Here is a 25875-nt window from a genome sequence, read left to right as displayed (position 1 = left end):
AAGAATGTCATGTAATGATAAGTCATGAGGACTCTGTAGCCAAGAAGATTTATCATGTCTCATCCAGTCTCAGAGCTGTTCCCACATCTAGGGATCAGCATAGACATTACCTGTCTTGTAGTCTGTTTGTTTTCCTTGATGTCTGTAGCCAAGGTTTTTAGGTGGTCTCCCCTGATCAACTCTGGTCTTCATTAATTTTGAAGAGAACCATAACTTTTCGTTATGTGTAATCCAAGGCCTAACCTCTTCCCCAACACAACATATTTTTTGACTTACAATTTGAAGTTAAGACATTTTAAATTATATAGTTTGGTTTAATTTAGCGGTTTCTGTAATCCAATTTCTCTCAGCAGCCATTGTTGTTTTGTACATTAGTATTTAAAAAAAATTCAGAGTCAACAAGAGTACTGTATAGGATTGAGACACCTTGTGTATTTCCCATTTTTATGTGGACTTTTCTCTTTATATTTCTTTACTCTCTATTATTTTTAAATTTTTTTTTTCCTATGACCGTCTATACTCATTTTTTATTGTATCCATTTAAAGGTTTTCTTGGTCTGGGCTGTTTTACTGTGTACCTGCAGCCTTTATTTTTACCTAGCTTGCCAACTGCTCAAGTGCTTGGCTGCACAGCATGGCCTCTTAAAAGATTTGGGCTTCTGTGCGCTGAGCCTACCCAAGAGGCCACTTTCCCAGGCCCTAGCTAGATATTTGACACTCCATGCTGGAATCCATAGGTAGTCAGACTTCCACACAGTACACAAATATCCTACAACATAAGGTCCTAAGGGTCTAGCCTGGCCTCAATCATACAGATCATACAGATCATACAGAGGTCATTTGGGCTCTTAGCCACCTCTGGTCCTGGTTGTGGGAACTTGGGGGAGCCTCTGGCTATAGGCATCATTTAGATACTAACCATCCCCAGTCCTGGTTTTAGGAGCTTGATACAGCCTGGCCCAACAGATGACACAGGTCACCAGGCTGTTAATCACGCCCAGTTCTCAGCGTTCTAGAGGCAAAAACAGGTTTTTCATCTTTTCCATTGGAAAGACAATCCTGTGTGCTTAACATTCCTGGTTTCTTTCGGATCTTTGTGTTGTGGTCCCAGCAGGTGTTAACTGACATGAGGGTGCTGAGGATTGAGCTCAGGTCTTCTGGAATAACAGCCAGTGTTTTTAATCACTGAGCCATTTTTCTACCCTGATTCTGTAGCTTTCAAAAGCTATTTATTTATTGTTGTTTTGTTTTTTTGTTTTTCGAGATAGGGTTTCTCTGTATAGCTTTGGAGCCAGTCCTGGAACTCGCTCCATGGACCAGGCTGGACTTGAACTTACAGAGATCCACCTGCCTCTGCCTCCCGAGTGCTGGGATTAAATGCGTATGCCATCAACGCCTGGCTTGTTTATTGTCTTATGTGTATGTATGTGCACCACAAGCATGTAGATGCTCTTGGATACCCTGGAATTACAGATGGTTGTGAGCAGCCATTGTGGGTGCTGGGAACCAAATCTCGTCCTCTGCTAGAGCAGCAAATGCCTTTAGCCACTGAGTCATCTCTATCTTCGTGATCCTATGTTAAAACACCCTACTAGAAAACTGTGAGGTCTAATAACTCTGGTGATATCTTGCTTTTGCAAATAAAGTCTGTCCGAAGATCAGAGGCTGAAGCTTGCCACTAGCTAATCGTAGAGGTCTGGAGGTCAGTACAGAGAGGCAGGAAGTCATATAACATGGCAGAAACTGCCACTAGCTAACCATAGAGGTCTGGAGGTCTGCACTCTGAGAGAGGTGGTAGGATGCAGGAAAGTGAATCATTTTTCTATATAACAGTAATGATCACATTAAGAGCAGAACTGAGCATGGTGGCGTACACTCAGGAGGCAGAGGCAGGCAGATCTCTTGAATTTTAGTTCAACCTGGTCTACAGAGCAAGTTCCAGGACAGTCAGGACTGCACCTGAGAAACCCTGTCTCAGAAAGAAAAAAAAAAGGAAATAAAAAGAAAGAAACCTGGAAAATAATCCTTTATGAGTTTTACATAGTTAAGAAACAAAGCGCCTTCAAAGAAAACCAGCCTCAGTGAAAGGAAGGACTTTTACACTGAACTTTTAAAACTCAAACTTTTAAAACTCAAAGAAAGAAAGTACCCCAAAACACTCCATTTTGAGGGTCTGCAGAGTTCATGTATGGGAAAGCACTTTCATACTTACAGATCACTGCAGAAAGTGTAGTGAGCCAGGCTTATGTGTAGAGTTTGGACTTAGAAGCAGACCTGTGGGCCTGGAGGTGGCTCATCTCAAGAGCATCCTGCTCTGGCAAAGGACCAGCTTGACAACTTGAATTTGATCCCAGGACCTACTCACGTAGTGAAAGGAGAACAGGACAAAACTGACTTCTGAAGATTTCTTACTTCCCTAGTGGAATTGTGTTTCATGTAGACCCACACTCACGCACACACAAGCGCACGCGTGTACACATTAAATTAGTGAATTAATTTTAGAATAAAGAAGCGAAGATGAGAATGGGGGAAGGAAAACATGTCTTTGGAAGAACTCTTCTCAGGGAAGAGGCAGTGAGGGACAACACCTGTGATTCACACGCCACGAGGAAAGCTTTCTCAGGGTTTCTTGGGAACTTGATGTGTAGATAGAAATTGTTGCTCCTCTTTGTTTGCCCAGTTATCCCAGTGAAGATCATGAGTAGAGAAGGGAAGATCAACAGCTAATTGTTGTGTGTCCTGTGGTTTGCTAGATCGTGCAGCATGAGAAGAGTGAGCAGGAAGTTTCCATCTCCCTCTTGCCCCATCCCCAGCCTGGCCACTGACCACTGCTGTCTTCCACATTGCTCTAAGAACTCCCATGCTCCTGAGGCGCACGCACGCACACACACACGCATGCGCACAGGCAACTTGGTAAACAGGGAAAGTGATTTCCCATTAGAGAAGTAAGTGCTCTGGGGCCCTTTAAGAAGCAGGTGTGGGGACATTTGAAGTGTGATTCAGTCTGTTTGGACATGGGGCCTGTAGTATTTTCTTTGAAAATATTTTCATTGTTTTTGGAGCATTCTGCTAAATACCTGTCATGTGTGATGATTACCTGATAATTGAAACTGCTGTTGTAGTTGTCAGGAAGTGGCCTACAGCTTCTTAAGTGGTGGTGTAAGTTTTTAAGTTGTTCTTGTAACTTAAATATGGAACATTTTCAGGATTTAGAATGTCAGAGTTCTGAAAGAATCATAAACCAACCACCTTTTAGTAAAAAAGGTGAGTAATTTAGTGTGGTGCAGGGGGAATCTACTGTGTTGTTGGGCCTGGGTTTCAATTCCAGGACATATCCATCCCCTCTCTTCAGCCTCCTGAACAGCCAGCACTAAAGGTCCAGAATGTTTAGCTCTGTCATGCATCCAGGCGTACACTTACACAGCGCTTTCTCTTTCAGTACTGTCTGCACACTGGGAATGCATTGGGAATATTTACAGTCCCTGAGCACTGACTCTCGGTGCTGATGAGAGAGACCTTCCCACCCGCCCAGTACTGAGGTCAGGGTTGCCTTTGGCACCTCGAACACCATACTGATAGACATGGGGTTTTCTGCATATGTCTGTGTTGGGTTAAGGTTCATTTCACCTCTTCTTTCTTCTGATGAAAATCAGCTAATTGTTTGCTATCTGGTTCATGAAACATCTCTTAGCTTTGAAAATCCCCTGATACATTCTTAGGCGCTTGCGCGTTGTCCAGTTGGACTGCTAGGCACTCTGTCACAGGATCTTCCTGGGTAACCTCCGTTACCTACCTCTGCCACCTGAGTGTGTGTGCGCGAGTGTGCCTGTCTGAGTTGCTCCTCACGTGCCAGCGGGACACTTGGTGAAGGGTTTGAAGCGACAGTGAGTGTGAAGTGGAATGTGTTGTTGGGACTGGCTGGTGTCTCAGCTGCAGTTGCATGAGCCGGCACTGTGCATGCTGCATTTCCTCAGACACGGGTTCACATGCTACTGACTGCTTGCAGCTACTGAGGAGCTGTTGGCAGCAAATGTAACTTTTTTTTTTTTTAATTTCAGAAAATGTTTGAAATGTGGGCTTATCAGGAAAAATGGTTTACATTTTTTCATTTTAAACACCAACTATGCATTTTCACTGATATCTGTGAGAGATGCTACAAGGAAAATTACTCTGAATTACACACAGGTGTAGGGCTGTAGTAGCAAAGCCCATCTTTGGATTGTGCAGTGAACACAACCAGGGAGTCACAGATAAATGCAGGCTGCTATGGGTCAGGCAGGCTTTCCCTCCATTCTTCCCAGGGCTCCCTTCACTCAGCACAATGTGATAGGTTTTAATCTGTTACTGGGTGAGTTTCTCCTGTGCTTAGTCACGTGGTATGCCGTTTCTATTGTCTAGCCAGTTAGGACCTACCAGAGCGCGCCATTAGTGACTAAGGCACACCAGACAGTCCCTGCTGCCTTTGCCCTGGATCCAGTGAGGTGCCCGCAGACCGGAGGCCTTCCCTTTCCTCTAGACTGCCCCTGGGCCCCATTGCTCCCTTCTTTTTACCATTTTTTTTTTTTTTTAAATCAAACTGGATTATAAAGTATAGTATTTCAGGGTTGTTGGAGTCTGGGCTAAAAGCCTTGGCTTTATAAACGTTTTCCTCTGTGCCCTGAGTTATTCCCACTCCCTGCTTTCGTTCTCATGTCTACTATGTGGAGCTCCTGTCAATGTCAGGGGCATTTATTCATGTATTTTCCAAAATTAATTATGCATGCATATTGTTGATATCTCAGTCTCAGGGCCTTTTAGATTCTCTGCTTTGTCTGTGTGCAGTATCAGGGTCCTGGTCTCCTCCCCATCTTTATCATCTTCCTTAAGTGATATGTGATATTTTTGCCTAACTTTCTCCCTTTATTTTAGAATGATTATTTCTTTTTGTGATTTTTGTATAGAACAGATGAGTGTGGCAGTTTAACATGCAGTTTGGTTTGAGGCTGTTTGAGGTTAACCTCAGCTTTACCCAGTATCCTTGAATCTACCCAGTGTAATGTTTGGCCTTTGTCTGGGAATAGTTATTAGAAGTAATAACAGTGTTCCACACTGCCCCCTGCTGGTGTTGGTGGTCATGGGTGCAGGTAAACAAACTTCGCTAGAACACCAACCCAAGACAGCTCACTCCTTGTGCAGGGCTTTTGTTTATTTTGTTTCCATTGTTCTACTCTTCCTTATTCATATGAACATTTAATAGCAGAAACATCCTTGTCTCCTTCTGCCTTGGCATTTTCTGTAAGTTCTGGCTTGTTGTTAATGCTGAGCAAAGTCTGTCCATGCCTGTGTAGACACCTTGAGGGTGAGTGATAGTATCCATAGTCACTCTTGAAGTGGTAGATTATAGCATTGTCTGGCCTCTTGTGTCTGCCCAAGGGATGCTAAGTAGGTTTGGCTTCCGAACCTGTGGTCAATTCTAGCTGCTCAGTAGTCAGCAACAATTCTGAGCCCTTCAGATTTAAGTTGCCATCCTCAGAAAGGCTTGGTCCCATTGACAGGCTAGCACAGGTTTACCAGAGATCCCTGGTTGGGCTGGGAGCAGGTGATACATCGGTGAGCTCCAGTCTGGCTGCATGGGTGTTTGTGCTTCACGATGGATGCAGGGCTCCTAACAGGCTTGCTGCTACAGAGTGACAAGCTTCTCTATAGAAATGGTTGCGAAGAGGTAAGCATTGCCAATGTTTTTTCTCTTCTCCAAAGTTTGGGAGCCTCTGGTGGAGCGAGTAACTGGGATTCATACAGTGATCATTTCACCATTGAAACCTGCAAGGAGACAGACATGCTGAACTACCTCATCGAGTGTTTTGACCGAGTTGGAATAGAGGAGAAAAAAGCACCAAAGGTACTATGCGTATGCAATGGACGGACCGCAAAGAAGGCAAAGCCTGTTATGTCTTGTGTGTGCTGATCCCTGCTGAGAAGAAGCTGTTGGTTGGTTAGTCAGGAGTGATGGAGTGCCTGGTAGGGACCAGGCAGTGTGCTGACAGCTTAGGATCTGTTTGTGACTATAAAGCTCACGTCCCTGTGGAGAGGTAATGCTGGAGCTCAGATGGGAGTCCTTTCCTCTGTCTGCCCTGTAGACGGGCGTGGCCTGAGCCACACCTACTCCTAATAATTGCTCACCGTGTCCGCTTCCCAGTGCTAGGGCGAAGTGTGTGCTCATACATGTCTAATTCCATAATGAGCTGAGTCTGTTGTTTCGGGTTTGTGGTGAATATCGTGGTGGTGGTACAGCCACATTGCTCTTGTCATGGTGGCCAAGAAGCAAAGAAAAACAGAGGGAGAGTCCCATTCTGAGCTGTACACTCAGTCACACTCTGACGGACTTCCTCTGGGAGGCCTTACTCGCCAGTTCCACTGATCGTCAGTCAGCACTTTGCTGAAGCTAGAGCCACCGCCCTGCTGAGCCCCTCACCCTTCCAAGGCCCATCCGCTTGCTACCAATCCTATAACATAGGTGCCTTCAGGGGACATGTTTATATGGAAACTACAATGCCAATTGTCTGATAAAGTCATTGTGAAAACACCCAGACCTATGCTGTGGATTGCAGGAAGGGTAATCTGGCCATGAGTTTGGATTTTCACCGTTGCCCACTGAATCCAAGCAGCCATGTATGAGTAAGTGGTGCCCTCAGAGATGAAGCTGTAATTGTCGGAATTATTAAAGAACAAGCTTCAGGACCATGCTAAACCAAGGAAACATCATGCACACACATGCACAGATGCTCACGCACACACACCATCATGCCCAGTACCATCTCGCTCCCTGTCTTCTCCTCCATGTTTCCCTGTCTAATTCTAGTCTGACTTCAGAAATTTGTTGCCCCATATTTTAAAGTTTCGGGGCCTCTTCCAGGATTGTTGTCTTCAATCTTAGCAAAAGCAAAGAAATGCTGGGTGTGTGTGGTGCACACTTACCGGCTCAGTTCTCTGGGAGTCTGGGACAGGAGGATTGCTAAACTTATCTGGGCTATTGTATCAAAGACCCTGGCTCGAAGTGTTGATTAACACCAGCAAAAAAGGAATCAGGACGGCCGTGCCCCACAGTCTGCTCTGCGTTCCCTCACTCACCTCAGGACAGGTGGCACAGGTCGGTGACACACTTGCTGTGGTTTGTCCGCCATGAGGCTAGAGACTGACTGTTGCCTTTCTTCGGCAGATGTGCAGCCAGCCAGCCGTCAGCCAGCTTCTGAGCAACATCCGCTCGCAGTGCATCTCCCACACCGCACTCGTGCTCCAAGGCTCCCTCACACAGCCCAGGTATGACGGGCGGACACGCACGCGGCCGGCTTCTGCCAGTGGTAGAGGGCTGTCTCTCAGGGGATGTCGTCTTCTAGTTGTTTTAGGCTATATTGGATAACTCTGACCTGTACAGGGAATGTATTTTGATTCAGTTATTATACCTCAGGCTGAAGAGATGGTTCAGAGGTCAGGAGTATTGGCTGCTCTTGCTGAAGACTTGGGTTCGATTCCCAGCACCTACGTGGTTACCTCAGTTCCAGGAGAATAAAGAATGTTTTGTTTCTCTCCTAAATAGTACAGAGCATAATTTTTTTTTTTAAAAAGAAGTTATAATTGAAGATTTCTGTTTACTTTTAGAAATAAGTTAAACCAAGGCAGAACATTAATAATTTAATTTAAAACCTAGTATTTGAAGTTAGCTGATGGTTATGACAAAACAATCATGTTCCATGTGTCTCCACATTGGTTTCTGTTACTGGGTGTTGGAGAATACTGTGGGGTGGGGGTGGGGCTTTAAATCCGCTTATGCTTATGGGCATTTGCGTGCCTGTGTCTGAGTGCACCATGTGTGTGTGGTGCTCTTGGAGGTCAGAAGAAGGTGTTGGGCCTCCTGGAAGTGAGTGCTGGGAACCAAACAGGTCCTCTGCAGGAGCTTTTAACCACTGTGCCATCTCTCTGATGCCCATAATTCATTTGGAACTGAACTCATTATTTATTTACCATTGCTGAGGATCCAGCCTGGGGCTTTGCTTATGCTAGGCAAGTGCTTTGTCACCAAAGTACCTCCCAGACCTCATGCTTCATTTCCAAAGGATTCTGCAAAGAAAAGTAGTTTTTGTGATTTCTCCTGGTGTCTCATTTAGAACTCCAGATGTCACCAGTGTTAGAAAAGGTCGTGCTTTGCGTGAGTAGTGGTTGTGCAGAATATTGTGTACGTTTATGTGCCTGGGTGGCCCATGTGGCCATGACATTCCCCGTGCTTCCATCACAGTCCTTGGTTTCCTGGGTCTGCAGGTCCTTGCAGCAGCCATCCTTCCTTGTGCCGTATATGCTGTGCAGGAATCTCCCGTATGGCTTCATTCAAGAACTGGTGAGGACCACTCACCAGGACGAAGAGGTGTTCAAGCAGGTACGGTGGGCCAGCTAATACTCCAGCTTTTCACTAAGTGTCTATGCTGATGTCCAGATAGCTAATGCCATGGAGTAGGGAAGAGACCCATGAAACTCCACCACTCCCATGCATTTAGTGGTTGCTGAGGCTTGGAAAGGTAATTTTCTTGAGTGATAACAGCCATTGGTAAAATTGTATGAACAGCTTTCACACATGCTTCTGCAAGTAGCCCCTGAGAAAACTCATTGGGTCGTAAGAAGAAAGAGGGTGTGGGTGTGTGAGTGCGTGTGTGTGAGTGTGTGTGTGTGTGTGTGTGTGAGTGAGAGAGAGAGAGAGAGAGAGAGGGAGGGAAAGAGGCAATGAAAATAGCGAAGGGACTAGTACGAATGGGAAGGAGACATAGGCGTGTAATGGGTAAATACAATAAAAATGTGTATGTATAAAGATCATAATTAAATCCTTGCATAGTTAATATATGCTATAAAAGAAACCAATAAGGACATCATTGAAGCATAAATCTAATTAATTTTTATCAATAAAAAATGGGAGTCAGATATCAGAGTAAAAACGTGAAAGACTAGAGAAGCAGGGAGCAGCCACAGTGGCTTCATACCCCTACCGTTTCTCCATCTAAAGGGATCTAGATTCTCTCTCAGTTCTGCGGTACTACTGCCTGTCTCCTCTCTGTCTACAGTCCTCTAAACCTCTGTGACTAATTTTGGTTCAATAATGGCTGGCTCCAACCTCTGTCTCCAAGCAAGCTTTATTTGTCAAAACACAATCAAAATAATCACGTTTCCCCCTTTTTGTCTAAATAAACAGCCAAGATTTTTAACTAACATAGTAAACTTATATACAATAAATAAAATAACTATATACAAATATATACAGGTAAGAATTACATTAACAATGTCATAAGGGATGTCTTTCTGTATGCTGTGAATATGTGTTACTTTTATTGGTTGATGAATAAAGCTGTTTTGGCCAATGGCTCAGACATATTACTGGCTAGCTCTCATAAATTAACCCATTGCTATTAATCTGTGTATTGCCACAAGGCTGTGACTTACTGGTGATGCTCCGGACGATTCTCCTCGAGCATCTACATGCTGTCTCCCTGACTCTGCCTTCTCTCAGTTAATCTGTTTGGATTTACCACCTAGCTATAAATCCTGGCCATTGGTTAAAACAGCTTTATTCATCAACCAATAAAAGCAACACATGTTTACAGCATATAAAAGGATATCCCTTATTATCTCTCCTTTTCTGTCCAATTAAAAAAAGGAAGGTTTTAATTTTAACAAAGTAAAATTATGTATAAGAAAACATTTTGTGCAAAAGATTAGTCACAATATTTAGTTTATTTGCATTTGGCAAAATTAAAGAAAATGCTCTTACCATCTATCCTATCTCTGTGAGTCTAAAGTTTTATGTCAAATTAATCTTTTATCATAACAAAGGAAAACTATCTTCAACTCCAAGGATATAATATTACCTAAGTAAATAGGAAGTGCATTAGAAGCAGCTTTCAAAATTCTAGAAATGACAGAGACATCTGGCTTCCTGGATAGTCACCCAAAGTTCATGGGCAATGTTGGGGCATCCATCTTGATCCTATGGGCCCCGAGGGCCTGGCAGACTTTTCAGTGAAGCTGTCTGTCCTGCCTTGTACTGGCAGAGTTTGTCAGGTGCTTTCTTCTGTGTCCTGCAGAGTGTGTGGCAGACTGTTTATAGGCGGGACTCTGAAAGACTGTCCATCTTGTTTAGCAGTCGTTTCCCCGTGGGTCCTGCATGTCCAGTTTATACAGCACACAGGCAAGCAGTCCAGGCGAGAGCAGTTTCCTGCCTAGTTGGCTAGCTTTTGCCATAAAGAACGCAAACTCCACATGGAGTTTCTTCTATGCCCATCATCTTCATTGAAGTAGATTGGTGTCTCGTCATGAAAAGCCTACGTCCTTAAAACATTTCAAATGGCATATTCTGTAGGTCTCTAAAGATTACCTATCCATCTGGAATATGTCTCTGTATATCTAAAAAAAACTAACTAACCAGACTATAAATTTAAATATTGTAGATGACTATTAATCTGTATTTCTTAATTATACATCACATTTTTAAATGAGATGTATAAACATAATACCATAAATAAGAGAGAGTGAGTGAGTGTGTGTGTGTGTGTGTATATGTATATATATATATAACAAAATTGACCTTAAATTTGTATCACTAAACCAAAATCCGTACCAGTGCATTCCTTTCTATCTCATATCCCCCTTTTTTTTCCTTCAGGAAGAGATTGACTGTGACCATTAACCATTTATAATCAATCCCCCTTTAAATGAAAACAAACATTTATAAACAGCGTTTGGGAACTTGGGTGTAGGACTGCTGATGATTGGGATGCTGGGAATCTTATGTGGGTGCTCAGAAGATAGATGGGAAAAGCCTCTTCTAGATTTCACTATGTAGGTTATCAGCTGGCACAGTACCCTTTGCTTTGTTTCATAGCTGGTATAGTCATAACTCCTGATTTTACATCCTTTGAATTCTTCAAAGAGAGGGGGGGTACAGTTGAGGACTCATGAAGAAAAACTGTTTAAGGTCACTCCCTCTCTGGTGGTGTTAACTGTGCCCATTCCTGCTGTCTTGTGGCTGTGCAGGAACAACAAAGGTAACTTTGTGAGCTCTCTATCTTTAGGGAGATCATGCCCTCCAGTGGAAAAGAATTGTCTCAGGAGGGTTAAATGAAGTGGCCTTTGGATGGGATTGGCATTAATGGATACTTTTCGTGAAAGAAAGCATTTGAAGAATCCAGAGTAGTTTAAAAATCTGGCCAAGAGTCCCCCGATACAGAGGCCCCACAGCACCCTTTGGTGGTTTTGTTAAGAAAGTGGTTTGTTTGTTTGTTTGTTTGTTTGCTTGCCTGTGTCTCAAACTCACAGGGATCCTGCTTCCTCTGCTTCCTGAGTGCTGGGATTAAAAGCATATGCCACTACACCATGAGTTTTATCTGGAGGAAAGTACTGCAGGACAGGGAGCTGCTGACTACATCAGGCCTCATCTTACCTTTTCACATAACAAGTGGGCAGATAGGATTTGCCAACTCCTCAACCAGGATTCCCCTTCCTTTTAATGTTTGGGTGATGCTTGCAGATGAATAAACAGAAATACACACATAAGACTGAAGATGAATAGCCAAAACTTTTATTTATACTATAGGTACTTACTCAAAAATAAAAGAATTATTTCCAGTATACAGGGCACAAAAGTATGTGCCTCAGCTGGCAAGCTGTCTCCGTGGGTTACTTGCTGTGCAGGCTGGATTGACCTAATGATAGGACTGACTCATTGAAAATGAGTCATTTAAAAAATGCAATCCTTGATGCTGGGAAATGTTTTATGCTTATTTAATAAATATTTTCCAACTTTATTATCAGTTAAGGGGATTGCTACTAAAAAGTAAAGCTTAAACCATTTCTTAAAACATATTTAAAGGTCTTTCCAATGGACAGTTAATGCGTTTATCTGTGGGATTCTAGAACTTGTTTTGCCTTTCCCTCTTGATTGCAGTTTTGGCGCCTCCTGCCCCCATGCTGACTCCTGCTCCCTGTTTGCAGCTAGCTTACGAAAGCACATTACTTCTACCCTGATTGTTCTGGTCATGGGAACCAGGGTGATAGGGCGCCTTTTTAGTCCTGTGTCTTCTGCAGACAGTTCTTTGTGATGGCACGAACTCTGTGGTTTTCTAGTGCCCTCATACCATGCTCCTCTTCCCTCCTGTGCTTCCGATTGCCAGTGGCTGTGTGTGTTGGTTTTCCCTTGATGGTGTTCGTCTTGGATTCTAGCCCACTCCTGAGCAGGGCTTGCACACTTACCATGCTAGGACAAGCTTTTCCATTCTCAGGTCAGGTGACTATATTAATTATACTGTGTGTGGAGGGAGGTAAGGCAGGCTTGCTAATCATTTATTCCTCAGTTTGAACATTCATCAACTGTCTACCTGTTCTCAACTAAGCTGAATATGACACACAGAAAAAAACAATGTTTTAAGTGTAGGTGGATTTGAGGAGACGGTGGGTGCTTTCCTTATAGACCATGGTTGTGCAGCCCAGGTGTCCAGCCGGGGTGCTGAGGTGTGCAGGAGCCCACAGTGAGGCAGGCCCTCTCAGCGTTCAGCGCCAACCCTGTGCTGGCTGCTGTTGGATGTCAGCGCGTCCCTCCCATTGAGTGTTCGTGTTCCATCGACATCCTCTTCCAGTCCTTTATGGTGATCCTGATTGGTGGGTGGGGTCAACCAGAGTGTATTTTATGGAACAAAGAAAGGGAAGTGTTCTCTGTGTGGAAACGAGTGGGAGCCCTGGGCCTGCACACCCAGGACCTCGTCTGCACTACAGACGCCATTTTCCTTAACACTAATGTATGTGCTTTTCTTGTTCCTTACAGATCTTCATCCCTATTTTACAAGGCCTGGCGCTTGCTGCCAAAGAGTGCTCCCTCGACAGTGACTACTTTAAATATCCCCTCATGGTAAAAATCTTTTTTCCTTTTCCTTAAGAGATAATTAAGGTATTTTCCTTTTAGATCTATCTGTATTCAGTGTTCTTTTAAAATATTTTAGTTTTGAGATGGTCTCACGTCTTGCAGACCAAGGATAACCCTGAATTCTGACGCTGCTGCCCCACCTTTCAAGTGCTTGGATTACAAGCTGCACAGAGTGCGGTTGTGTCCGGAGCTGCCTGAGTGCCCACCCTGGAGTTATAGACGGGGGTGTGCGAGGGAGGCGCTCCTGCCAGTGTGCTTCACCACAGTGGGAGCCAGCACAGAGATGAGTGTTGGGCCACTTGCTGATTTTCAGACCAGCAAACAAACTGAACTTGGGATTTTAAAAAGAAACACTTAAGAGGCCGGCTCGTCAGTTAAAACGCTTGCCCTACAAGTACAACTGGAACGCTCATAAGAATGAGCGGGAGAACCAACTCCAGAAAGTTCTCCTCTGATTTGCACATACATGCTGTCTGCCCCCCCAACCCGTAATAATAAATGGGAAAATGACATCAAATTGGGCTGGAGACATGCCTCAGCGGGAATGAGTGTTTGCTACTCTTCTGTGTGACCAAAACTTGGCTTGCATAAGTGCCTGTAACTCCAGCTCCAGGAGATTGCTCTCTTCTGGCCTACACCCATAGCTGCACTTAGGAGGCTTATACACATGTGCACATAAAGAAAAATAAATCTACTTCTTTAAAAAAAAAAAAAAATCTCCAGAGAGTGTGGTGGCATATAACTTTAATCCCAGCACTTGGGAGACAGAGGCAGGAGGATCTCACTGAGTTTGAGGCCAGCCTGTTGAGTGAATTCCAAGACAGCCAGAACTGTTTCACAGAGAAATCCTATCTCAAGCAATCATATAAATAAATAAATGAATGAATGAATGAATAGATTAATGAATGCGTGAAATCCCCAAAGAATAAAATCATTTTAATGTTTTCCTGTGTAGCTCAGCCTGGCCTTGCCAGAACTGCTTCACAGAGAAATCCTATCTCAAGCAATCACATAGATAGATAGATAGATAGATAGATAGATAGATAGATAGATAGATAGATAGATTAATGAATACGTGAAATCCCCAAAAAATAAAATCATTTTAATGTTTTCCTGTGTAGCTCAGCCTGGCCTTGTATTCGTGAACCTCCTTGACGCTCCTGAGTACTTAGATTAGAGCTGTGTGCTCTCAATCCCAGCTGGCAGAAAGTCTTTTTTATTGAGCCAGAGATGGCTCAGTAGGTAAACACTTGCCACATTATGTGGGTTCCTGTGAATCCACATAGAAAGTCAGATGTAGTGACTTATGTCTGTCGGCCCTGTATGTCTAGGATAAGATAAGAGGTAGATACACAACAATTGGTTGGAAGCTTCTGGGCTAGCTAGCTTGGAATAGCAGCACAGCAGCAGAAATCAGAAGTGAAAAGCAGTAACCAACTCCTGGAGGTTTTATTCAGACTTCCAGACATGGACTGCGGCACGCATGTGCCTATGTGCGTGCACTCATGTATGCACACACTCGCACTAGGTGAAGAATTTTTTAATTTAATTACCTATTAGGAGAGGTTAGGGGGATGACTTAGTGGTCCAGGTAATTAACTAGAGAGCAGGAGGTAGCTGGCGAGGCTTGACATTGTCACTGAGCTGGGAGTTGGATGGAGAGACTCTGCTTCAGAGAGAATAAATTGGAAGGTTAAGGAAGAGTCCCATATTAGTCTCATTCCTCCACACATCTGAACACGCCCATGCATGCCATACCCATACAGAAATAAATCACTGATTGTAAGGTTAAGGGCACTGTTAGACCCTGTAAAGTAATACAATTTATGTACTGGGAGAGCGACTCTGAGAAGCCAAGCATCTCATCTGTACTCAGAACAAGCAGAAATTTTAGGCAGAATCTTTATTTAGCTAGATTTTCACCAGGGACTTGACTGTTATAAAACACTGCTGTGCATTGAGAGACATGGTAGTACACGCCTTTAGTCCCAGTACTCTGGAGGCAGAGAGAGGCTGGTGGAGCTGTGAGTTCCAGGCCAGCCTGGTCTACAGAGTGAGTTCCAGGACAGCCAGAGCTCTCTAGAGAGACCCTGTCTCAAAAAATGGAATAAACTCATGAGAGGCTCTTTTCTGTTTGGAATCTGAAATTCTTTGAGATCCTGGAGACAAATGCCTTCAGCGTTCCTTTTTATTACAGGATTGTAATGGGAGAGTCCAAGCCATGGAGCTCGTTTACCCTATGTATATTTACAGCTTTGTATGAATTGATATTCGTGTTGGTTCCTTGTGCTCATTCTGTTGATTTGATTCTGTCATGTCATGACTCACGGGTGTCCGGAAATGCTTTCTGTACTTGGTACCAGGTCACAGAGCTCCGGGAACAAGCGCTCTTCCATTAGAGCATTAGTTCTCAACTTTCCTAATGCTCTAGTCTGTGAACACAGTGGATCTCAGCCTTCCCAATGCTGTGACCCTTTAACACAGTGGCTCTCAGCCTTCCCAGGGCTGTGACCCTTTAACACAGTGGCTCTCAGCCTTCCCAGGGCTTTGACCCTTTAACACAGTGGCTCTCAGCCTTCCCAGTGCTGTGACCCTTTAACACAGTGGACCTCAGCCTTCCCAGTGCTGTGACCCTTTAACACAGTGGATCTCAGCCTTCCCAGTGCTGTGACCCTTTAACACAGTGGATCTCAGCCTTCCCAGTGCTGTGACCCTTTAACACAGTGGATCTCAGCCTTCCCAGTGCTGTGACCCTCTAACACAGTGGACCTCAGCCTTCCCAGTGCTGTGACCCTTTAACACAGTGGACCTCAGCCTTCCCAGTGCTGTGACCCTTTAACACTGTGGCTCTCAGCCTTCCCAGGGCTGTGACCCTTTAACACTGTGGCTCTCAGCCTTCCCAGTGCTGTGACCCTTTAACACAGTGGACCTCAGCCTTCCCAGGGCTGTGACCCTTTAACACAGTGGACCTCAGCCTTCCCAATGCTGTGACCCTTTAACACAGTGGACCTCAGCCTTCCCAATGTTGCACTTCTTTTAACACAGTGGTCCTTGACTTCCCTGGTGCTACGGCCACTTAATGCATTTGTCTCTCGACCTTCCTGAAGCTGTAACCTTTAATACAGTTCCTCATGTTGTGGTGACCCTTGAGCATGAAACTATTTTCGTAGTTTTGCTACCGTTATGTAAATATCTGTGTTTTCCAATGGTCTTAGACGACTCCTGTGAAAGGGTCATTCAACTGCCAAGGGAGTCATGACCCCCAGGTTGAGAACTGATGCTTTACAATATCCATCAAAATCCCAGAAAAATCCTCCACAAACCTCAAATGAATAATACTCAACTTCATATGGAAAAACAAAAAGCCCAGAATAGCCAGAACAATCCTGTGCAATAAAGGAACCTCAGGAGGCATCACCCTCCCTGACTTCAAACTCTACTATAGAGCTACAGGATTGAAAAGAGCTTGGTATTGGCATAAAAACAGAAAGGTTGACCAATGGAATTGAATTGAAGACCCCCTGATTTCAATTCACATACCTGTGAACACCTGATTTTTGACCAAGAAGTAAAGATTATAGAAAAAAATGGACAGAAAAAGCATCATCAACAGATGGTACTGGCATAACTGGTTGTCAATATGTAGAAGAATACAAATAGGTCCGTATCTATCACCACGCATAAAATTCAAAGTCCAAGTGGATTAAAAATCTCAACAAGATAAAACCTGCAGAATGGGAAAAGATCTTTACCAACTCCACATCTGACAAAGAACTGAGCTCCAAAATATACAAAGAACTAAAGAAACCAGACATCAAACTACTGAATAAAATATTGTGATACAGGCATAAATAGCACTCTAAAACAGAGGAATCTCAAATGGCCAAAAGTCACTTAAGGAAATGATCAACTTCCTTAGTCATCAGGGAAATGCAAATCAAAACAACTCGGGGATTCCATCTTACACCTGTTAGAATGGCCAAGATTAAAATCACCAATGACAGCACATGCAGAGAGGATGTGGACAAAAGGGAATACTCCTCCATTGCTGGTGGGATTGCAAACTTTGTACATCTGCTTTGGAAATCAGTATGGTCTTTTCTCAGAAAATTGAGAATCAACCAACCTCAAGACCCTGCATCAGCACTTTTCGGCATACAATATTCATAGCAACATTATTCATAATAGCCAGAACCAGAAAACAACCTAGATGCCCCTCAACCGAAGATTGGATGAGGAAAATGTGGTGTAAATGTACTCAGTGGTAAAAACCAATGAGCTCTTGAAATTTTCAGATAAACAGACAGAACTAGAAAAGGCTAACCTGAGTGAATTAACCCAGACCCAGAAAGACAAACATAACATGTACTCAGTCATAAGTGGATGTTAAACATAAAGCAAAGAACAAACAGCTTACCTTCCACAACCCCAGAGAACCTAAGTAACAAAGAGGACCGGAAGAGAGACATGCATGGATCTGCTTAGGAAAGAGAAAAGGGCAAGATCTCCTGAGTAAATTAGGAGTGTGGCGGTCAGTGGAGAGGGGGGAAATGCATAGCTCACTAAAAAGTAAAATTCTGAAAAGCAGATAAATTAAAACTTTGAGACTATTTCTGTTGCAGTGATGTTACTCAGGTGTCATAACACTGTGTGCTTGGCTGAGAGCAGGGGAATTGGGCTACTCTGCTGCTGTTCCTTCTGGATGGTTAGTTAGTACTGCCTATACCCTCACTGTCAAACAAATTTTCTTTCACAACTATTTGCTTTTTTGTCCCGATCTGGATTAGTTTAGTGTTTCAATGAGAATTTAGTGACCCATATCTACAGACTGCCCTGATTGAGTGACAAAGAAGCCACCTTTGTGGTGGGGACCTGCTGCTGATGCTCGAGTGCAGTAATGAGGGTGCATGGAGAGGACATTGAGAAGGCTGGGAAGGGGAGAGCAGCGTAAGGCAGCGAGAGGAGCGTGCTGGCCTCGCTCAGAAGCACCTGCCTTCGTGTGCTGTTTTCTTCTGTTTGTGATCACGGGAGGGTTGTGATGCTGATGTTGCTGGGCATGTGGCAGATGGCTGCAATCCCAGTATTGAGGAGCAGGAAACAGTTGTGGGCTAAGCTAGGAAACATAGTGAGGCCTTGAGTAGAAACACACACACACACACACACACACACACACACTTACACACACACACTCACACTAACAACACACACACACACTAACAACAGCAACAATGATGATGATATCATCTTGCTATCCGCTCCTCCACTGCCCTCCAGGGTTTTTCTTTCTTAAATTGTGGATGGAGTGTTGCCCGGTGTTGGGACTGTCCTATGCTCTCCTTGTGTTATTAATGGGACATCCAACACTATGCAGTGAAAACTTAATTTCCTCATCAGCTCTCTGTGTCAGTGACTTCAAAGCTCGATGGTTGTTACGCTGCTTCTGTCTAAGTTGCACAGAGAGTAATCTCATATTCATTGTGGCTCAGTGGACAGGCTAACCTGTTGATGATAATTGGGATGGGGACAACACTGAGGAGTGCCTGCCTTGTGTCCGGAAGTCACATCACACTGAAGTGTTCCGCATCCAGTAGTTTCTTGGGTCCAGAGTAAAGCCCTCGGTAGTGCTGGCAGGATTAGCATATACAGTCTAAGTAATCTTGTGTTATGAAATAATATGAATTTAAAAACCTCTGTTTTTAAAAGTAAGTGCATGCCTTTTGGAAAGGACCTCAGATGGCATTTCATCTGCAAGGGAATTGTGAGTGGTTTCTAGCTGTGCTTTGTATTTTTCCTCTAAGTGCTTTTTAAACTTAAATATTCTTCTATACAATATATTTTTATCATGTTTTTCCCCTCCCCCCCCCAAAGGTATTTTTGTGTTGTTTGAGGCAGGCTTTCTCCGTGTACCTCTGGCTGTCCTGGAATCCCGTTCACAGAGATCAACCTGCCCCTGCCTCCTGAGTGCTAGGACTAAAGGGGTGCCCTAGCCACCTAGGCAGGAGGCTGCTCTTTGTGTGTGTGTGTGTGTGTGTGTGTGTGTGTGTGTGTGTGTGTGCTTGATTTTGCAGTGCAGGGTATTCATTTACTAAGAGGTGAAAGTAGTGAACTGGATGACCTTATAAAGAGCATCATGGAGCGTTTGCAGTAGAGATGAAAGCTGTCCCTTGATGTCACACACTGGAGCAGTGTGAGACAGGACACGTCCCAGTGACTGTCCTCTTCCTGTCTTATTTCTAGGCACTGGGTGAACTCTGTGAAACCAAGTTTGGGAGGACACACCCTGTGTGCAGTTTGGTAAGTGTATGACCTGGTGAGCCCCTGTGCTGACCTCCAGGCAGCCGACTTTGTCCCCACCCAGAGGCCATTTTAAAAGTAGTGTCCTTTACAGATTTCTCTGGAAAGACCTGTGAATATAGGCGGGGGTGTGTGCCAAGTTGTTAAATTGCTGTTACAGGTGGTATTTCCTGTGATGAGGTATTCTCCTTTTGTCTGATTTTCTGGGGATAAGTACTCTACTACAAGAGTGGAAAGTGAACAGACCCTTTGAGTAGCATCAGAATAGGTCTTTAAAATTTCACTCAAAAGTGTCTTGAGGCAGTTAATGTCATTAGAGGCAGTTAATGGTTTTGAGTTGGGTCATAGTCCTCAGGAGTCTACCTACTCCATGGTAACCCTGCTGAAGTCAGTGATGCCCATTCATGCTCGTGTAAGCAAGCACCCTTACTTAGGTGCAGCGTGCTACACAGAAAACACACGGGAATGGAAGCAGTACTGTCAGAAGGGTTTGGGAGGGAAAAGATGATCAAAGAGGACAGTGGGGTGAAATGCAAAAAAACTACACACACACACACACACACACACACACACACACGAAATTGTGAAAGAAATAAAATTTTGAAGTGTTTGTTATAAAAATGTGGGATTTGGATAGTAAAATCTGTGGGTGTAAAAAATATGAACAGAGCCCTGACCTGATTTGTTTGTGCCTTGTAGTTTGGGGTGCTTGACGGCCAGAACTGCCTGGGTAGCTGACTGCTGGGCGCTCTGAGCTCCTGCCGTGGCTGCCTCCTCAGCGGCTTGACTGGCCCCTCTCTGCTATGTCTAGGTTGCCTCTTTGCCCCTGTGGCTGCCAAAGTCCTTAAGCCCTGGTTCTGGACGGGAGCTGCAGAGACTGTCCTACTTAGGGGCCTTCTTTAGCTTCTCAGTCTTTGCGGAGGATGACGTGAGTACACACTTGACACACATTCAGCCCTTCCCAGATGGGTCACTGTATGCTGACTGAATAGTTCCCCTTTCCTTCCAGGCAAAGGTGGTTGAGAAATACTTCTCAGGGCCCACCATTACCCTGGAGAACACCCGCGTCGTCAGCCAGTCACTCCAGCATTACCTGGAGCTGGGACGGGTAGGTTTTGAGACGGGAGGCCAGAGCAGAGGGCCTCCTGGGGAGGGGAGGCCTATGGCATAGATTCAGTCCCAGAGATCAGATGTTTTCCAGGGAAGATGCTCCATGTAGAGCTGGCCCGGGGCCAGCACCTCGAGGGTGCCAGTCAGGTGTCTCCCAGAGAGCCCCATCTGTGACATGAGTAATGACTAAAGCCCAGCTATGCTCTGGGAGTGTCACTGGGGACTAGAGTGTTGTCTAGAAGTCCTGCTTTCCCGCCATCTTACCTGTAGCCAAGGAAATGATGAGCGTGAGCACAGGCTGTTCTGTCAGTGTGTGTCACCCTTTGCTGACCCACTGATCCCCGGTATAGTTGATACGTCTTTGGTCCTGTAACGTGGAGTGCTTCACTAATGGAGGCTGTTTTGTTCATGGGACGAGAGTGACGAGAGCCTGCTCAGTGTCCTCCCCACTGCATGCCACTGTTCTCTGTGTCCCTCCAGGTCACGTGGGAACACCTCTGTGTGTTGACAGTCTTGGGTTGGCTACAAGGGATGGACGTGGAAGTGGGGAGTGGAAGGCTATTCTTAAAAAAGAAGCCAATTGTTTTCTTTTGTTTCTTTTTGAAAATAATTCAGCAAGAGCTTTTCAAGATTCTGCATAGTATTTTGTTAAACGGTGAGACTCGTGAAGCAGCTCTCAGTTACATGGCGGCCATCGTCAATGCCAATATGAAGAAAGCCCAGATGCAGGTAGGAGTCCCCAAAATGCGCTCAGTTGCTCACTGCACCCGTTTTTCTAGCTCAGACTCAATATGGCACCTCCAGGGCTGAGCTCTGGGGATCCAGAGGACACCATGGAACGAGACAGGCAAGTCTCCCGCTTATGTGGGGCCTGAGTTCTCTGCAGGGAGCAGCACACAAGCACAAGTGTTCCGGACAGTAATGGAGTCCGGGATGCCAGTGGGAAGGGCTTGAGTCCTTGTGGAGTGACGGAAGGAAGGAAGGAAGGTGGCAGGGTGACCTCTCTGAGCAGGTGGCATTTTATTAAAGCCTCGCCTGAGTTGCGGTCATTACAAGGCTGAGAATAGATCCTTCTTAGGACATACATGTTCTCCGAGCACATACGAGCCAGGTTTATTGTAACCCCAAGACACAGGCCTTGGTGACAGGAAGTAAACAGGGAGGAAAAATGAAGCGTGGGCTTGAGTCTGGTCAGGGTTAGGGTGAGGACTGAAGCACAATCACTGAAGGGCAGGCAGGGCTGTCCCCAAGGAAAGCGCAGGGGGTGGCAACAGAGCAGACCGGAAGGTGCACTTAGAAGTCACAAGGGCTCCACTGCTCATGGTAAGAGGGGACGTTAAAAACTCCAGATTATTACTAATGCTTAGTGCTCAGAAGCAAAAGAAGAAAAGTATAGAGAGGAGTAGAACCCTGCTCACCATGTCTGCTGTGTCCAGTCTGTTGAGGTTGTGACTTGGTGACATTGTGATCTGTGACTAGCACCCAAGAACCTTGCAGTCAGAAGAGATCACACAAAAATTTCAGCATGTTGTATGAGTTTACAGTTTTATGTTGGGCCATGTTCACAGCTGACCTCCGCTACATGTGGTCTGTGAGTTGGCCACACCTGGTAGTTACTTCTTTGTGCCTCAGTTTCTTCATTTGGGAAATGGAGTTAATAGTGGCAGCTAACCTGTGGGCTTCTTATATGTAAAGCATTAGATCAGTTCCTAATGTGTGGTGGCCTCTCAGCTCTCGGCAGCTTCTTAGTTAACTCACACAGGCTGTGCTCACTGTTTAGATGGTGAAGCTGTCACGTGGGAATTGTCCTGGTGTTCTTGAAGTAAGAATGAGAAAGGAACCTGCATTTACTCTATTTTTGCTTTCTAACTGATTGTCTGACCTTCAGTTCCTCTCTAAAGACTCTGGTAATTGAGAAGTGAGTGAGAACAGGGTTGTGGATGGGGGGGACTTCCTTGGCTAGCATCTGCGAGCTGATTGACAGTTTCTACCACATGTCCTGCCCTGCCCCGACTTTGGGAAGTGGTCACATGTCATTGTCCCATTTGCTTTTATAGAAACTTACACCACATTTGTCCTTAACAGCTTTTTCGATTGCTTTTGCCTTTCATCACAGGCCGATGATCGGTTGGTGTCCACAGATGGCTTTATGCTGAACCTCCTTTGGGTCCTGCAGCAACTAAGTACAAAAATCAAGTTAGAAACAGTCGACCCCACGTACATATTCCACCCGAAATGTCGGATTACTCTCCCGAATGACGAGACACGAATAAATGCGACAATGGAGGACGTGAATGAGTGGCTGGCTGAGCTCTGTGAGTGATGTGTTTGTTGCCAGGTTACCTGTCTTTCATCTGCATGGCTCTGGGACATAGAGGTGATAGTTAAAATTAACACGGTAAAATTTCTTCCTTGCATTGATTGCTAAGCACAGATATAGAACAGATGGCTGGGAAAGAGAAGAAAGGACGGCAGCAGCCGTATTGTGTAGATTTTTTTGTATTGTATTGTAGCAGTTATAAATATGACTATATTTTAAAGTGTGATGGTAATAATCTTGCCTCTTGATAACATAAAATATATTAGTAATTACAAAAATCAAAAGCCCATCCAATTTGTTTTTTTAATTATTTTAAAATGATGTGTGGAATAAGATGAATTCCTATTTCCCTCAAAGTGGAAATGCCATGATCAAATGTACACTTTCTAGTGCTCAGTCTTGCTTAGTCAATGCCTATAACCCCAGCACTTAGGAGACCAAAGTAGTAGAATCGCGAGGTCAAGACCAGCCTAAACTACACTGCAAGATCCTGCCTTATAAGACTTAGGAAGGAAAGCGGTGTTGTTTAGTAAACTAATTTCCTCGGTCTAAAGTGAGCTCTGGCAATATTTGACATAATTATAGTACTGTGGAAGGGGTGAGGGAGGCACACAGAGGGTGGGTGGGTAGTTAATAGAGCAGCAGTTGACTGGGCAGCATTAGTTTTTGAGTTTAGGACTCCCTGTGTTGTCCAGGCTCACTTCAAGTGCCTAGACTCAAGCAATCCTGCTGCCTTAGTCTCCTAAGTAGCAAGATTTTGCTCCTGAGGCACTGCAGCTGGTTAAGGGGTGTAGGTGTCTATGAGAAATAGCCCCTAATGTTCTTTTTAGCACAGCAGGATAGCCATGGTCTGCAGGAGTTAGTGCATATTTCATTAAAGCTGCCAAGTCCAGCTATGCGCGGATTAAAACCTATTACACATACAGCGAGGCGCTGGTGGTGCACATCTTTAACCTCAGCACTAGGAGGCAGAGGCAGGCAGGAGTCTGAGTTCTTGGACAGCTTAATCTACATAAAGTTCCAGGCTAGCCAGAGCTACATAAAGAGATCATATCTGAAAAAAACAACACGAAATGAAATTGCTCCTCAGTGCAAGAGGCTCGTTTTGGTCAATAAAGCACCCACCATGCACACATGAGGATCTGAGCTCAGCTTCCCAGCACCCACATAAAAGCTGTGTGTGGCAACACACATTTGTCACCCCAACACCGGGTGCAAGGAGACAGGATGGTCCCTGTATCATTGGCTGCCTAGCCTAGTCACTTGGTAATATATGAGTTGAGTGAGATACCCAGTCTCAAAAACAAGGTTTAGAACTTCATATAAACAAATGCAAAACCATGTCCTTACACCTCAGTCACATACATGGAAACTGTTAACTGATTTTCCTTCATAATGGGACTTTTCCCTTAAGGCTTGTGATTGATTTTCGTTAAGGATACATGTTGGGTTTTTTTTTTTTTCCTAGATGGAGATCAGGCTCCGTTTTCTGAGCCAAAATTCCCTACGGAGTGTTTCTTTCTGACCCTGCATGCTCACCACCTCTCTATTCTGCCTAGCTGTCGTCGCTACATCCGCAGACTCCGAGCCATCCGAGAGCTCAATAGGTATGTGCTGCGCTCTCTCCCTTCCCCGTATTCCCCAGTATTGTGTTACTGCTGCCTTGTAGGCACAAGCAGTCGTATGCGGTCTTTGGATGTGGGTGTAGGATGTGTACATTGCACATGCTGTCTGCCTCTGCTACCGTGTTGCTGCCTGTCATTTGTCCAGTGTCCTTCACGTGATGCAAGTGATTCAGAGGTTGATTTCTGAACCCTTGGTGTTTGTCTCTGTATGCGGTGGCTAAACCTTTCCACTGCATGTGAAGATTACCAGGAATTTAGCTGGGTATTGGTGGTGTACACTTTTAATCCCAACACTTGGGAGGCAGAGGCAGGTGGATCTCTGTGAGTTAGAGACCAGTCTGGTCTACAAGAGCTAGTTCCAGGACAGTCTCCAAAGCCACAGAGAAACCCTGTCTCGAAAAACCCAAAAACAAAAAAATTACCAGGAACTACTTTCTGGAGCCTGCCTTCTGTTCTTGCCCTGGAATGTCACACCGTATTTTCCCATGATAATCAAGGAAGCATGTAATTCCCCTTTGCCCTGTTTTCTCAAACACTGGCCACTAGCTGTAGCTTTCAGTCATCAAATCGTTACAGCGGTTGCTGTGGCTCTAAACCTCTGTGTCCTGTGATGCTTTAGCTTCTACAAACAAACGCACATCCCGGGGACAGGCATGGGTTGGACAGGTCATTCAAGCCACTTCCTTTCTGGACTAGTACAGTTAGCTGTCAGAGAGGCTGTCATTGGATGTCTGTAACACACATCCCAGACCTTTCACTCTAGTACTGACTTTGTAGATTCTTTGTTTGTTTTTTCCAGACAGCGTTTCTCTTGTCCTTCTGTCCTGGAACTCACTCTAGACCAGGCTGGCCTTGAACTCACATAGATCTGGCTGCCCTCTGCCTCCCTGGAGTGCTGGGATTAAAGGCGTGCGCCATCACTGCCCAGTGACTGTGCAGACTGTTAAAAGTTCCCACATGTAATTGTGTTGTTTGTAGATGGTCACAGTCCTTTTTCCCTTCTGTGCTTTTAGCTTTTAGTTCACTGAAGACTTACTTGTTATTATTTGATATGTATGCATGAGTGCTTGTCATTCACACATGTCTGTGCACCACATGTGTGCAGTCCCCGTGGAGGTCAAAAGAAGATCAGATCTGGAGCAGGAGGTATAGGGGAACGTGGCACCTTATAGGTGCTGGGAAACTTAGCGAAACCCTCTTGCAAGGTCAGCAGTGTTTTTAACCCTGAGTTACCGCTCTTCCCCCAGGATTTTGGTTTTGGTTTTTTGTTTGTTTTGATTTTTTTTAAAGACTTGTTCTAAATTTTATGTGTATAAGTGTATTGACTACATGTATGCATGTATGTGCATGGCATGTGTGATACTCTCAGAGGCCAGAAGGCATTGGGTGCTCTCATAGCGGAGTTATAGACACTTGGGACCTACCATGTTGGTGCTGTAGATGGAATGCTAGCCCTCTTTAAGAGCAGCTGTACTCTTAACTGCTGACAATATATCAGCATCAAATAGAATCTGAAACCATTAATAGATGCCTAAAACCATAAATGCTACAAAACCTTATTAATTACACTGTATGGGTACATGCTCATGATAAAA

The 25875-nt window shown here is 44.7% G+C and overlaps 1 protein-coding gene across 4 annotated transcripts in view; it reads left to right on the top strand.

Annotated features, from left to right (window-relative positions):
- Window positions 1-25875, top strand: part of Ube4b (ubiquitination factor E4B) — a 106708-nt gene that overhangs the window by 49740 nt on the left and 31093 nt on the right. For all 4 annotated transcript variants that reach the window (XM_051173997.1, XM_051173996.1, XM_051173999.1 and 1 more), the window contains 10 exons: window positions 5737-5878; window positions 7196-7296; window positions 8293-8407; window positions 12833-12916; window positions 19169-19225; window positions 20037-20153; window positions 20235-20333; window positions 20951-21064; window positions 22452-22650; window positions 24124-24262. In XM_051173997.1, the coding sequence (XP_051029954.1) occupies window positions 5737-5878; window positions 7196-7296; window positions 8293-8407; window positions 12833-12916; window positions 19169-19225; window positions 20037-20153; window positions 20235-20333; window positions 20951-21064; window positions 22452-22650; window positions 24124-24262 (1167 nt within the window). The remainder of the gene's footprint in view (window positions 1-5736; window positions 5879-7195; window positions 7297-8292; window positions 8408-12832; window positions 12917-19168; window positions 19226-20036; window positions 20154-20234; window positions 20334-20950; window positions 21065-22451; window positions 22651-24123; window positions 24263-25875) is intronic.

Source organism: Phodopus roborovskii, unplaced genomic scaffold (assembly GCF_943737965.1).
Source record: "Phodopus roborovskii unplaced genomic scaffold, PHOROB, whole genome shotgun sequence".
Classification (NCBI taxonomy): domain Eukaryota; kingdom Metazoa; phylum Chordata; class Mammalia; order Rodentia; family Cricetidae; genus Phodopus; species Phodopus roborovskii.
The sequence above is the reverse complement of the archived record's forward strand: the minus strand, read 5'-3'. Positions and strand labels throughout refer to the sequence as shown.